The sequence below is a fragment of the Mus pahari genome, chromosome 12 (genome assembly GCF_900095145.1).
Source record: "Mus pahari chromosome 12, PAHARI_EIJ_v1.1, whole genome shotgun sequence".
Classification (NCBI taxonomy): domain Eukaryota; kingdom Metazoa; phylum Chordata; class Mammalia; order Rodentia; family Muridae; genus Mus; species Mus pahari.
In genome coordinates, this window is record NC_034601.1 from 7,415,786 (window position 1) to 7,430,268 (window position 14,483).

Sequence of the window (14,483 nt, forward strand, 5' to 3'; positions counted from 1 at the left end):
TGAGCCACCATGTGGTTGCTGGGATTTGAACTCCGGACCTTCAGAAGAGCAGTCGGGTGCTCTTACCCACTGAGCCATCTCACCAGCCCTGGTGCTTGTTCATTTTTGAGTTAGTCTCAGGTAATCCAGATTGACCTCCAACTCCCTGTGTAGCTGAAGATGACCTTGAACTCCCCATCTTAATATTTCCACCTTCCAAGACTGGGATTACAGGTGTGCCCACCATTCTGGTTCCTGAAGTGCTGAACCCAGGGCCCCATGCATACAAGGCAAGCATTCTACCAACTGGGCCACATCCCTGGACATCGCTGGCCGACTCTGTAAGGTCAGCCTTGGCTGCTGAGAAGAGGAGCAGCTGGGCAGGGAAAAGGAACTAAGACTGACTAAGGACAGGGTTCGCCATCCTAGGGACTTAAGTGCTACTGTATACTCCTGGCTGTCAAGAGGGAATCCCTGCTCTCCAGGACACATATGATAATGTGTGAAGTCAACTCAGTTTTGTGTGTGTCACTAATGGCACCCAGTGAGTGAAGGCCAGGGACACTGTGGAATTTCCTGCAGAATCAGTAGTATCACAGCAGAGAAATCAGGACCATTCAGGACACAGTAAGTCTGGGGAAACTGTTTTCCTATGACAGAGTACATTGCAATCATGGCAGTAGATTGTAGGTGCCTGGTCTGGCTACTTATTATTATTATTATTATTATTATTATTATTATTATTATTATTATTATTATTTTGATTAAAGACAGGGTCTTTCTATATTGTCCTGGATATCCTGGAACTTGCTAGCTTTGTAAACCAGGCTGGCCTCGAACTCGCAGAGATCCTCCTGCTTCTATCTTGTGAGTGCTGCGATTAAAGACATGTGCTGGGCTGGTGAGATGGCTCAGTGGGTAAGAGTACCCGACTGCTCTTCCAAAGGTCCTGAGTTCAAATCCCAGCAACCATATGGTGGCTCATAACCATCTGTAACAAGACCTGACACCCTCTTCTGGAGTGTCTGAAAACAGCTATGTGTGTAATTACATATAATAATAAATGAATAAAGCTTTAAAAAAAAAAAAAGACATGTGCTACTATTATGCTCAGCATCTCAAGTCAGAAAGTCTTAATCAGAGTCTAATTATCAAATAGAAATAATTAAACCCCGTTCATTCTAGGGTCGCAGAATGATGACAGAAGGCAATTCCTGCTGGAGCGGCTGCTGGACGCCGTGAAGCAGGTAAGGACACATACAGCCTCTGTGTGAGGAGTGTCCGAAGGCAGCACTGAAGTCAGCCTTCCCCTTTTATGCGCACAGGCTTAGTTTGTGTCTGGGAATGGTTTGTGTGTTTGCTTGTTTTGAGACCGGGTATCACTACCAAGTTGCCCAGGCTGGCCTTGAACTCTTGTCTCAGCCTCCCATCCCATGTGTACCACCATGTCCAGCTGTGGTTGAGAATGGCTGAGCAGACTTCTCCCTTGGGAATGACAGGGCAGGGGAGGCAGTGAGAGTAGGGATGGAGGAAGTCACTGGCGTGGGGTTCCCGAGTTTTCAGGAGAAAACTCCATCCTTCAGCGTTGACAGTCTCATCGCAGAGTTTGGTTCCCAGCCGGTTTGTTTTAGGGAAGCTCTTCAGAGGTGCTGACTTGGACTTAGGACCCTAGAAGTGCAAACACAAGACCTGAGGCCCAAGGCCACATCCAGGAGCCTCCATCACCAGCCGCTGTGCTGGCTTGCGGCTAGGCTGCTGGGCTGTGGTGCTGGCTTGGTGACAGAGAAGTGTTGTGTTCTCAGTCGTCATGTGTCTACCTTGTGCCTGGCTCTCTGTGACTGCTTACCGTGATGTCTTTCAGCACTGGATGGAGGAGCTCCTGCGATTGTTCTCACTGTAGAGGTTAGGGCACTGAGACTTCAAGACCACAGCTCACTTAGGCTGTCACAGTCAGTAAGCGAGAGAGCCAGATCCAAACCTGAGATTCGAAGAGCCCCCTTTTAGGAAGAGAATATTGACATTTATTTCTCTGTCACGATAAGGAGGGAAATAGTGTAACAGGCTGTGGGTTAAATGTTGAAGTGGGCTCAGCGCATCCAGTGTCTGCCCCAAGCTTAAGGGAGCCTGATGTGGTGAGTGAGGGAGCCTGGTGTGGTGAGTGAGGGAGCCTGATGAGGTGAGTGGGTCCAGGCAGGTCCAGCTCCTTCCAGCTGCCGGGCTTTCTGAACGTTACTTTGCTGGTTAGATCTTAAACTTGATATAGGAAGAGGAACCTCAATAGAAAAAAAATTCCTACTTCAAATCGACTGTAGGCAAGTCAGTAGGGCATTTTCTTGATTCATCATTGACGTGGGAGGGCCCAGCTCACAGTGGCTGATACCACCCTTGAGCAGGTGGTCCTGGGTGCCATGGAAAGCAGACTCAGGAAGTCTGTTCTTCCCTGGAGTCTGGGTTTCCTCTGCACAGGGATGCTGGATGAACTGCTCTTGTAACATGGGTGGAGTTTGGTCTGTGTTTGATCTGGAAAATGAAAGAAGGGGCGGGACAGGGAAGTGGGCCCAGCAGCTTCCATGTGGCGCTTAGGCACAAGCTCTGAGCTCAGAGCTGCTGAGTGATTTTGATGAGTTGAACTGTTGCATTTATCTTAAATGACAGCCATCTTTACTGATATTTATTGATATATCTATCATTTACCTATAATTAAAAAGTACACAGGGATACAAAGTGAGGCTGAGAGCAAACAACAATGAAAGAGGCGATGGGTGATAGTGAAGGTCGGGGCATGGTGGATGACAGGCTTTATGGCTGACGGTAGTCAGGTAGGCTTTATAGGTCTGTTTTAAAAGGTCGCTTTCCAATTCACTCAGCCTGGCAGACCTGCTCAGCACTGAGTCGGCTAGTCTGAAGGCTCACCCAGGCAGCTGTCCTTTGACACAGCTTACCTACTTTGGGTCAGTGTCAAGAAGAGTCATGAGCACAGAGGCATAGAGGCTCTCAGGGCCATCAGCATGAGCGCTGTGATATCTAAGCTGCTGCTGTTGTGGCTTTCGGAGTCGCTGCGGTGCCTGCACTCCTGACTGCCCACTTCACTCTCTCCTCGCAGTCCAGAGGGAGACAGGGCTTCCTTAGAGAGGAGTCTGGGGATGCCATGCTGGCTTCTCGCCTCGGTGGAGCACCAGGGCCTGGGCCACTCTGAGTCTCTCAAGGCCCTTCCGGTCTCTGTCCCTGCTGAATGTGTCTGAAGCCATGTGGCTGTTCTGTGATGTCTGCCATTCCAGCCAGTGGCCCACCTCAGCAGTCTCTTTCTCTGCAGTGCCAGATCCGCTTTGGAGGGAGAAAGGAGATCGCCTCAGATTCGGACAGCAGGTGAGTATGTCACTCCTTTGTCCCCCCCCCTCCTCTTTCTTAAATACTTTATTTAGTTGTCCTTTTGAGACATGGTTTTACTACGTAGCCCATGCTATCCTTTAATTTTTTTTTTTTTTAAATTTATTATAGTGTGTGTGAGTGCAGGTGCTCACAAACCACAGTACATGTGTGGAAGTCAGAGGACAAGTTTCAGGAGTTGGTTCTCTCTTTCCATCTTGGTACCTGGGGTCAAACTCAGGGGGACAGGCTTAAGTGGCGAGTGCCTTTACCTGTTCACCCATCTCACCCATCTCATCTCACCCACCTCACCCACCTCACCCATCTCACCCATCTCATCTCACCCACCTCACCCATCTCACCCACCTCACCCACCTCACCCATCTTACCCATCTCACCCATCTCACCCATCTCATCTCACCCACCTCACCCACCTCACCCACCTCACCCATCTCACCCATCTTACCCATCTCACCCATCTCACCCATCTCACCCATCTCACCCGTCTCACTCGTCTCACCTGTCTCACCCATCTCACCCGTCTCACCTGTCTCACCCATCTCACCCATCTCATCTCACCCACCTCACCCACCTCACCCATCTTACCCATCTCACCCGTCTCACCCATCTCACCCACTTCACCCATTCACCCGTCTCACCCGTCTCACCCACTTCACCCATTCACCCGTCTCACCCATCTCACCCATCTCACCCGTCTCACCCATCTCACCCATCTCTTCTCACCCATCTCACCCTTCTCACCCTTCCCCCTCTACTGGTAATGGATTCAACCTCCTGCTGACTTAGCTTTCCTAGCCCTGGGTCTGCAAACATGTGTCACCATGCCTAGCTTATAAATCATTTTCAAAACCTCTTCACCATTAAGGAAAAGGTGCCGAGAAATGGAGGCTGCTGTATCTGCCTCTGCAGCCAGGAGGGGCAGTGACAGCTTCTGCTGTGGGTAGATAGCCACCATCTATTGATATGCTTCTGATTTTCTATCTTCTCCTTCTAGAAATATGTTCTACTCAAAGTACCTTTCTTTATAAAGTTACTTCCATGATGATTTACAGTTGGGAAAACTCAGAAACCTAAGTATTCAGTGATTAGAAGATAGGCGACCAGGTATAGTGCATGTGTAAGATGCAGTGATGCTCAAGTCAGGCCCGCTGTCTCAGCTCTGTAACCTCAGCTTTTTAGGAGGATCATGAATGAGTGCATGGGCCATTTGGCTGTGCTGTGAGTTCAAGGCCAGCTTAGCCCCTGTCACACAAACCAAACCAAACCACCAAACTACCACCTAAAAATAGCCTGGTACTAGAGCTGGTACTAGAGCACATACATGAGGCCTTACGTTCAATTCCCAATCCCACAAACATAGCAAAGAATTAAAAAATGTTTTTCATAGAATTTCCTTTAAGTAGGAAGTGTGTGTGTCTTAGGGTTTTACTGCTGTGAAGAGACACCCTGACCAATGCAAATCTTATAAAGGACAGCATTTAATTGGAGCTGGTGTACAGATCAGAGGGTCAGTCCATTATCATCAAGGCAGGAGCATGGCAAAGTCCAGGCGAGCATGGTGCAAGAGGGGCTGAGAGTTCTATGTCTTCATCTGAAGGTGGCTAGTGGAAGACTCACTACCAGGCAGCTAGGGTGAAGGTCTTAAGCCCACGCCCACAGTGACAGGCCACATCCCCTAACAGTGCCACTTCCTGAGCCAAGCATATATAAACCATCACAGCATGCATATGTAGTAGTTTAAAAATTCTGCATGTAGGGCCCATGAGCTAAGTCAGCAGGTACATCTGCTATACAGCAGGTGATACATCCTAAGGACCCACGTGGTAGAAGGAGAGAATCAATTCCTGCAGGTTGTTCTCTGACTGGCACACATCTGCCATGGCATGTGTGTACCTGTAGACACACAGACACACATACACACATAGTAAAATGTAATAGAAATTATGTTTGTAGTAAACATACATATGGCAAAGCAGTAACCAGAGCAAGTTATAAAAGTGAATGAACACACACTGATGTTAAGAGAGCAAGCTATAACAGTGTATGAACACACATTGATATTAAGCTATAAAAGTGTATGAACACACACTGATGTTGAGAGAAAGCTATAAAAGTGTATGAACACACACTGATGTTAAGAGAGTAAGCGATAAGTGTATGAACACACACTGATGTTAAGAGAGCAAGTGATACAGTGTATGAACGCACACTGATGTTAAGAGAGCAAGTTATAACAGTGTATGAACACACATTGATGTTAAGAGAACAAGCTATACTCGGGAGGCAGAGGCAGGTGGATTTCTGAGTTCCAGGACAGCCTGGTCTACAGAGTGAGTTCCAGGACAGCCAGGGCTATACAGAGAAACCCTGTCTCAAAAAAACCAAGAAGAGAGAGAGAGAGAGAGAGAGAGAGAGAGAGAGAGAGAGAGAGAGAGAAAGAACAAGCTATAAAAGTGTATGAACACGGGGGCTGGAGAGATGGCTCAGTGGTTAAGAGCACTGACTGTTCTTCCGAAGGTCCTGAGTTCAAATCCCAGCAACCACATGGTGGCTCACAACCATCCATAAAGAGACAGCTACAGTGTACTTAGATATAATAATAAATAAATCTTTAAAAAAAAGTGTATGAACACACTGATGTTAAGAGAGCAAGCGATAACAGTGTATGAACACACATTGATGTTAAGAGAGCAAGCAATAACAGTGTATGAACACACACTGATGTTAAGCAACAATCACAGCAAAAACTCACCTGTCCACCCCCAAAGCACCAAGATCTGAGTAGAATTGGTTTTCAGGACAATAACAGGATTTTATGTCTCCTGATATTTGTTCAATGTATTTAATACATTTTACCACGTGCCCCTTTTATGGAGAAAGAAAGCCCTTAAGCTTATCAGTGATACTTGAGGCACAGGAGGCTAACAGATGTCCACATTTCTCATGTTGGCTGGTTGCATGCACTTGGCCCAGCTGAGGTCACAGGTGTCCAGTCTTCTTGGAATTGTTCTGTGATGTCGCATGCCCCGTGGCCCAGGGAGTGGCCAGAGGACATTCTTCCTCAGCCCTGCCTGGTTAAGTGTCTAATCCCCTCCCTGTAAGCCTGGCTTCCCCTTCCCCATCTGTCATGTCTTCCTTTTATCTGTGAGACTTGACCAGAATGAGCAGGGCACGGAGCCCAGTGCAGGTCCAGCGCGAGCAGTGCACAGAGCCCAGTGCAGGTCCAGCGCGAGCAGTGCACAGAGCCCAGTACAGGTCCAGCGCGAGCAGTGCACAGAGCCCAGTGCAGGTCCAGCGCGAGCAGTGCACAGAGCCCAGTGCAGGTCCAGTGCGAGCAGTGCACAGAGCCCAGTGCAGGTCGAGTGCTTCCCTTCTCTCTCCCTTCCTAGGTTTCCCTGCTACACTGAACACTTCACAAGCTGTGCATCTTCATGTTTTGAGTCTCTTACCTATCTATCTTCTGTCATCACACTGCCAGCTCTGAGCCCACAGGGATATTTGGCTGTATTGATTGTTGATGTATCTGCACAGCCTGATGGCTGCCATGGTCCCTTCTTATCTCTAATTCTGTCTCCCCAAGCCCAGGAATACCTTGTCCTCACCCCACACACCCATAGGAGCTGTCTGGAGATATTTGAGTAGCTCATTCCCACTGCTGAGCTTAGCAGATTTCTTCATGCACAGTCATAGCACCTAAATGGTGTTCCAGAAAGATCTTGTATCCCAAGGAATGTGTGTTCTGTCATCTTGTAGTAGGTGTTCAGGGTCCATGACATCTCCATGCCTGTGAGCTTTGAGGGTAGAAGGGTTGCTTCTTATTTATTTGGTGTGTGTAGTATGTGTGCACGGAAATTTGAAGACCATTTGTAGGAGACAGTCCTCTCCTTCCACAGAGGGTTCTGGGTATTGAACTCCCGTCATCAGACTTGGTGGCAGCATCTTTACTTGCTAAGCCACCTTTCAGCCCTCGTTTTTTATTCAGTTATTTTAAACTTTTGAAAATTAATTTATTTAGATTTATTTACTATGTATGAGTGTTTTACCTTCATGTATACATGTGTGTGTGCCTGTTGTGTGTGAGTGTTTTACCTTCATGTGTACATGTGTGTGTGCCTGTTGTGTGTGAGTGTTTTACCTTCATGTGTACNTGTGTGTGAGTGTTTTACCTTCATGTGTACATGTGTGTGTGCCTGTTGTGTGTGAGTGTTTTACCTTCATGTGTACATGTGTGTGTGCCTGTTGTTCTCAGAGGTCAGAAGAGAGCTGAGGATGGAACTCAAGCTAAGGATGATTATGAGCCACGTGTTGGTGCTGAGAACTGAATCCTGCTCTCTGTAAGAAAAACAAGTGCTCCTAACTACTGAGCCGTTTCCCTAGCTACTTGCTAGCCCTTGTTTTCCTTTTACCATAAGGTCTTGCTGTGTATCTCAGTTTGGCCTTGAACTTGTGAACTTTCTGGGTCCACCTGCCCCATGTTGTACAGGCCTTTGGGCCTGCCAGACATTAGATGTGTGTGGATATATGTTTTGTCATTATACTGTTGCTTAGTGTTAACTGATGTTTTCCCTCAAGGTTTGCTAAGGGAACCACCCTTTGTCAGAACAGGGGTCCTCATTCTGGAACTTAGTAGGGTCCACCTGCATCAGAAAGGCCTGAAGGCTTGTAGATTTATGACGGTGATTTCAGATCCCAACGTAGGTCTACAGATGTGAGCAAAGAGGGTTTGCTTGGAGAGCTCTTGCTTGGGCAGAACTCCTGCCTCTTGTCCCACTCTCCCACTGCTGGGCTTACAGGTGTGATCACAGAAGTCGTGTTTTCAGTAAACATCACCTTAAAAGACTAACTGGAGAGCTGGTATGGTGATCCCAGCATGTGGGAGGTGGAGACAGGGGGATTATCAGTTTAAATTATTTTGGCTGGATTGCAAGTTCAAAACCAGTTTGGGCTACATGAGGCCCTGTCTCAAAAAACAAATAGACTAAAGAAACCAGTTATAAACTGGTGAGTCTTGTAAAATTGAAGCTTCTGTCTAGTAGTTGTTCTGAGTCCTAGCCTGGTATGCAGAGTTAATGGGTGGCCTGTCTGTACAATGTGTACATGCGTGCATGTGGTGTATACATGTATGTGTATTTACTTTTCTTCATCTTTGAGTACAATGACCGTTTGTAGGAGTTGAATGAGTTCATTTTCTGAGAGGCGTCTTAACACATCAGATGAATATGTTCCTATGTAACAGCTGCACCTTTTTTTTTTTAAAATAAAGTTATATTTTATTGTATTCATTATAGCCCATTTTTGAAGAAAATATTTGATCAAAATTGATAAAAGATATCTAACATGCTTTTTTTAAAAAAAATTTATTTATTATTATTTTCTTTATTTACATTTCAAATGTTATCCTGAAAGTTCCCTATACCCCACCCCCACCCCTGCTCCCCTACCCACCCACTCCCACCACTTGGCCCTGTCCTTCCCCTGTGCTGGGTCATATAAAGTTTACAAGACCAAGGGGCCTCTCTTCCCAATGATGGCCGACCAGGCCATCTTCTGCTACATATGCAGCTAGAGACTCGAGCTCAGGGGGTACTGGTTAGTTCATATTGTTGTTGCACCTACAGGGTTGCAGCCCCCTACAACTCCTTGGGTACTTTCTCTAGCTCCTCCATTNGGGGCCCTGTGTTCCATCCAATAGCTGACTGTGAGCATCCACTTCTGTGTTTGCCAGGCACTGGCACAGCCTCACAAATGGCCATTATATCAGGGTCCCTTCAGCAGAATCTTGCTGGCATGTGCATTAGTATCTGGGTTTGGTGGCTGATGATGGGATGGATTCCCGGATGGGGTAGTCTCTGGATAGTCCATCCTTTCATCTTAGCTCTAAATTTTGTCTCTGTACCTATATCCTTTCATGGGTATTTTGTTCCTTATTCTAAGGAGGAATGAAGAATCCACGCGATGGTCATCCTTCTTGGTTTTCCTGTGTTTTGCAAAATGTATCTTGNNNANTNNNTNNNTATCTAGTGACTTCTTTTGTGATTGGGTTACCTCACTAACGATGATATCCTCCAGATACATCCATTTGCCCAAGAATTTCATAAATTCATTGTTTTTAATAGCTGAGTAGTACTCCATTGTGTAAATGTACCACAGTTTCTGTATCCATTCCTCTATTGAAGGACATCTGGGTTCTTTCCAGCTTCTGGCTATTATAAATAAGGCTGCTATGAACATAGCAGCTGCACCTTTTTTTTAATGTGAAATCTTAACTTAAAATTTTGCTGTCAAGAAGGCTCAGCAGGTGAAGACTCTGGCTGTGGCCCCTGATGACCTGAATTTGACCCCAAGAATCCACGTGGTGAAAAGAGAGAACAAACTCTCACAATTGTCCTCTGATCTACACATGCTTGCCATGGCAAGTGTGTGCCCACCTACACACACACACACACTCACTCACTCTAAAAAAGAAAAAGTTGACTTCTTCTGTTCCAGCTATTCCTTATGGCTAAACATGGAGAATACTGGCCATCATGGGCTGCTGCTTGGTTGCTGTGTTGTTACTGCATCTTTAGGACCACCTAAATGGAATAGCATCTTGCCTTTTCTGATGATAAGACAGACCCAGAGAGGGAAAGTAACAGTGCCCCAGGCAGTGTGTTTGTTAGTGTTCCCGTTCCTGTAACAGGCTTTCCAAGAGAAGTATTCTAAAAGGAGACAACACTGGCTTCAGAGGTAACAGTTCCCGGTGGCTGCATCTGGGGCATGGTGGTACAAGCTGCTCACTCCTGAGCTGAAAAGCAGGAAGGGCTCCTGAGAAGGGACAAGGGGCATGGTGCATCCTTCAAAGACTGCCCCAGTGACCTACATTCTCCAACGAGGCCCTGCTGCCTAAGGTTTCTGTGACCTCCCAATAGTGCTACCCAATTACATATCCATTAGTGGATCAATGCTTTGACAAGGTCACAGCCCTTTTGATCCATTCATTTCCCAGAAGTCCTAGGGCATCTGCTGCCCTGGGGATCAGGCATGAAGGTACTTCATGTCTAAACATGACACTTAGACATTGTGGGTGTATTAGGATTAGAGTTGGACCCAGGGTCTTGAGCTCTTGTGTATCTGCCAACTCTACATATGTGAGTTCAACTGCAGACAAAAATATTAGAAAGGCAGGGGATACAGCTCAGTGGTAGAATGTGTGCTTAGTTATGCAAGGTCTTGAGTTCTATGCCCAGCAAACATCTGTACTGAACATGGTCAAAGCTCCCTAGGCATGCTCAGTAACAACTGTTTGACCAGCGTTTACAGTTAGTGGGTATTATAAACAACTCTGAGAAGATTTGAAGTTCATGGTAGGATGTGCAGAGATATCACACAGACACTATGCCAGCCTATATGAGGGCCTTGAGTGTCATGCATTCCTACAACCACAGGGTCCTGGGAATGGTCCCTCACAAATACTGAGAGGTGGCAATGTAATATTCTCTCTCTGTTGTGCCCATCTAGTGACCAGGTTGATTTTGAAGCTCGGGTTTCAAAAGCCTTGCCTTCTCCCATAGGGCATCCCTCCTCATTTCTAAGCACTGGCATCATTTACAAGATGTATGGCTGCAGGTAGCCACCGTCACTGTCTGTCCTTGTGGGATGCTTCACCTCCAGAGGGAACGTTGGCTGCCATGCTGAGACAGCAGTCTTGTAGCTGCTTGCAAGTCTCCACTGCCTGTTGCGTTTTTGAGCTTTAATTCACAAACCATATCATTCCCCTTTCTCCCTTTGTAACCAGAGTCTTCTCATACTTGCCAGACACGCAACACTCTCTGTCTTTCTCTGGAGCTCCTCCCTAACTGTCTCCAGTACCAAACATGCCAGCTTTATTAGACCCCAGCTCAGAAGGCTTGACTTCCTTCTCTGTGTCCTCCTCATCACCTTCCTCCTGGCATCTGCCAAGAGCTACAGCTAACGAAGTCATCTGTTACCCCTACCTCCCACATGGTGGCTATTCCCCCCCCCCCTGCACCTTCTTGGCTTAAAGTCCCACACACACAATAAATAAATGTAATAAACATAACAAACTTCTGGGATTCAGCTTTGCCTGAAGCATGAGTCCAGCTGGGTTGGGTGGCAGGCATCATTTGGAATCTTTGTCAGGACAGTTGCTATGGTGTGAGTTTGTTCCCTCAGAGTCATGTATCGGGACCCTAATTCCTCAGTGGGAGTGTGTGGGTTAGGCAGTGTGGGTGGAGCTGCCAACCCCGGGTGAGGAGTGAGTTTGCTGTGGGTTTCAGTCCTTTCTATATGTTGCGTATTCCTCCCTGCCTTTCTTGCTCTCCTCCTTGAGTTGAAGCAGGAGGTCCTTACCTTGTTCTTGTACTCTTCACCTTCTAGAACCTTAAAGCAAAATAAAGTATTTTCTTTATAAATTACCCAGTCTCAACTATTTTGTTCTAACAACAGAAGATGAACAGACAGTGGTATAGTGGTGTGTCTGCCCGAGATCTTCAGGAGTAACTAGTAACGTGACCTAGGGAATGTTTTGACTAATGAGAATTGGAGGCTAGGAATGAAAGGAGGCAGGTAATTTTCCAATCCAGAGGCTGGCACACCAGGAATGGATCCCAAGTAGGAATGGCCTGGATGCCAGAGTAATGCCAGCTGTTCACTCAGGAATCTCTGCTCTCTGGTGGGTGCTGGCAGGAGGGTCTGGCTGAGGGAGCTCTAAGACCCTGTTGGCTTCTGCACTGAGAAGGGCCATTTATGATAGGAAGGAACACACTTGTTGGCTTTGCCTGTGTTGGGATGACAGTCCATTTGACGGTACTATGCAGTCTGACAACGATGGTGGCAAAATTATAGTTTCACCTTAGGCCAGTGGTCCTCAACCTGTGGGTCAAGATGTCTTTGGTGGGGTGGAGGTAAGGGTGGGGCAGAGGTATGGGTGGGTGGGGGAAGGTAAGGGTGGGGGTAGGGCCCAATGACCCTTTCATAGGGGTCACCTAAGACCATTGGAAAATGGGTATTATGTTACATTCATAATAGTAGCAAATTTACAGTTGTGAAGTAACAATGAAAATAACTTTATGGTAGGAGTTCACCACAACAGGAGGAACTGTATTGAAGGCTTGCAGCATTAAAGTTGAGAACTACTGCTGTAAGCTGTATCAGGAAGGAGGGATGGATTCTTTACCACAGACATGAGAGCTCATCATGACCAAGACTGGTATGGAGATTTGGGTGGTAGAGTGGAGAGTGGGCCAGGCCTGGTGGCTCCACTGTACCCACACATCTTCCCTTCCTTCCTTATCTGCGCTCCCCAACTGAGAGGTTTGTGTTGCTGCAAGTGTTCAGTGCTAAATGTCATGATGTTAAATTCCTTTCAGGTCCTTCCCAGGTTCAGACTTGGCTTGGTATGAAGTGGGACTAAATGAAATGGCAAATATTTGATCATTTCTGACCTACAAAATGTTAGCTTGTTCAGAAGGTTTCAGAATAACATGTTTCTTACAGCTCAATCTTTAAGCAGTGTAGGTTTCAGTTGTCTGACTCTGGCAGAGTCAGAATGTATCTTTAAATCACATTTACATTTAGGAATAGTCTGTAACCTGTCACATGGTGCTAGTCACAGCAGCAGTAAGTCAAACTGAAGTCGAGAGAAGTGTCAGTGAGCCCTCAGGTAGGACAGAAGTTGCTAAGATGCTGGGAGGGAATTCCTTTGGCACTGGAGCTGCTATGAGTTTGGGGTTGACTCGATGCACAGTGTTTAACAGTGGACCTGTATGTGTGATGGGGACAGACAGAGGGAGGGAGGGAGAGAGTAGTGCTATTTGAGGGTTTGGTCTTGTGAGGTTGCCACAGCAAGATCCAGAGGTTCCCCTGTGCAGGATGTGTAGCTGCAGAAGTATAGCTGAGGCTTGCCTTCCCCTTCAGACAGGTCCTGTCCTAGAAGGGAGTGGCAGCCATAGCTTCTCAACCCTGCTTGTCACGGCCACTTGTTTCCCCTCAGAACAGGTTTGTTCTGTGGCTTTTAGAACGTGTGGCATGTCCAGTCTGCAGTCACATTCGTGGTGTGGCTTTAGTAGCTCGAACTAGTTTGCCTTCTTTTGGACCTGCTGACTGGGAGTTCGGAGGCTGGATGCATGGCTGTCCTCTGTGGACAGCAGAACACAACTGGGAAGTTTCCTTTCAGTTAGAGAAGTGAGGAGTGCAGGGCACTAAAGAGCTTGGGCCCAGCATTGCCCAGGCCACACCACACTCTCAGTTTGGGCTGCTCTTGACTTGCCTGTTTCCCTGTCTGTGGGGATAGATAATCCAATAGTCGTGTGGGGCTGGGAGCCAGCCTCGTGCAGCCCTTCTCATGGGCCTTCTACACGTGCGGTGTCCTCACGCTTGCTGGGCCTCATCACTTGAGTGCTGTGAGCTGGCTCAGGTGTTGAGCTGAGGGTGTATTGAGGTTAGGCGAGGAACTCTCTCCTCTCCAGACATTCTGGGGAAAGGAGGACTGTTGTGAATGTGTGATATTCTCTTTACCTGTTGAGGAATTAAAAATAGCTGAAACAAAACAAAACAGCAAACAGCTTGCAGGAGGCAGAAAGACAAAAGCAGGTGTTCTCTGGGGTTTTTGTTTCTTTTTAAAAAGATTGATTTTTTTGTGTATGAGATTTTACTTATTTTGCATGCATGTCTGTGCAGTGTGTGTGTGTGTGTGTGTGTGTGTGTGTGTGTGTATGTGTGTGTATGTGTATGTGTGTTGCACAAGCAGGTCCTGAGGGAGTCGGCTCCCCTGAAACTGGAATTATGGACAGTTGTGATCTGCCTTGTGGGTGCTTGGGAATCAAACCAGGGTCCTCTGCCAGAACAGACCCTTTTTAATTGCTGAGCCATCTTTTTTCAAGCCCCTTGTGATGATCTTAACCTGGGTGGAAACGTCATATACATTCCCTGGACATTTAGGAAACAGATGGCTTAAATCCATCCATCCATCCATCCATCCATCCATCCATCCATCCATTCATCCATCCATCCATCTATCTCCCAGCCTCTCTCTCTCTCTTCCTCTCTCTTTTCTCTCTTTCTCTCTTCCTCTCTCTCTCTCTCTCTCTCCCTCCCTTGCTCTTCCTTCCTTCCTT

The 14,483-nt window shown here is 46.9% G+C and overlaps 1 protein-coding gene across 2 annotated transcripts in view; it reads left to right on the forward strand.

Moving 5' to 3' along the window:
• The window catches only part of Snx29 (sorting nexin 29), a 416,575-nt gene that overhangs the window by 15,526 nt on the left and 386,566 nt on the right, over positions 1 to 14,483 (forward strand). For both annotated transcript variants that reach the window (XM_029544359.1, XM_021209353.2), the window contains exons 2-3: positions 1,165 to 1,226; positions 3,293 to 3,345. In XM_029544359.1, coding sequence (XP_029400219.1) covers positions 1,165 to 1,226; positions 3,293 to 3,345 — 115 coding nt within the window. The remainder of the gene's footprint in view (positions 1 to 1,164; positions 1,227 to 3,292; positions 3,346 to 14,483) is intronic.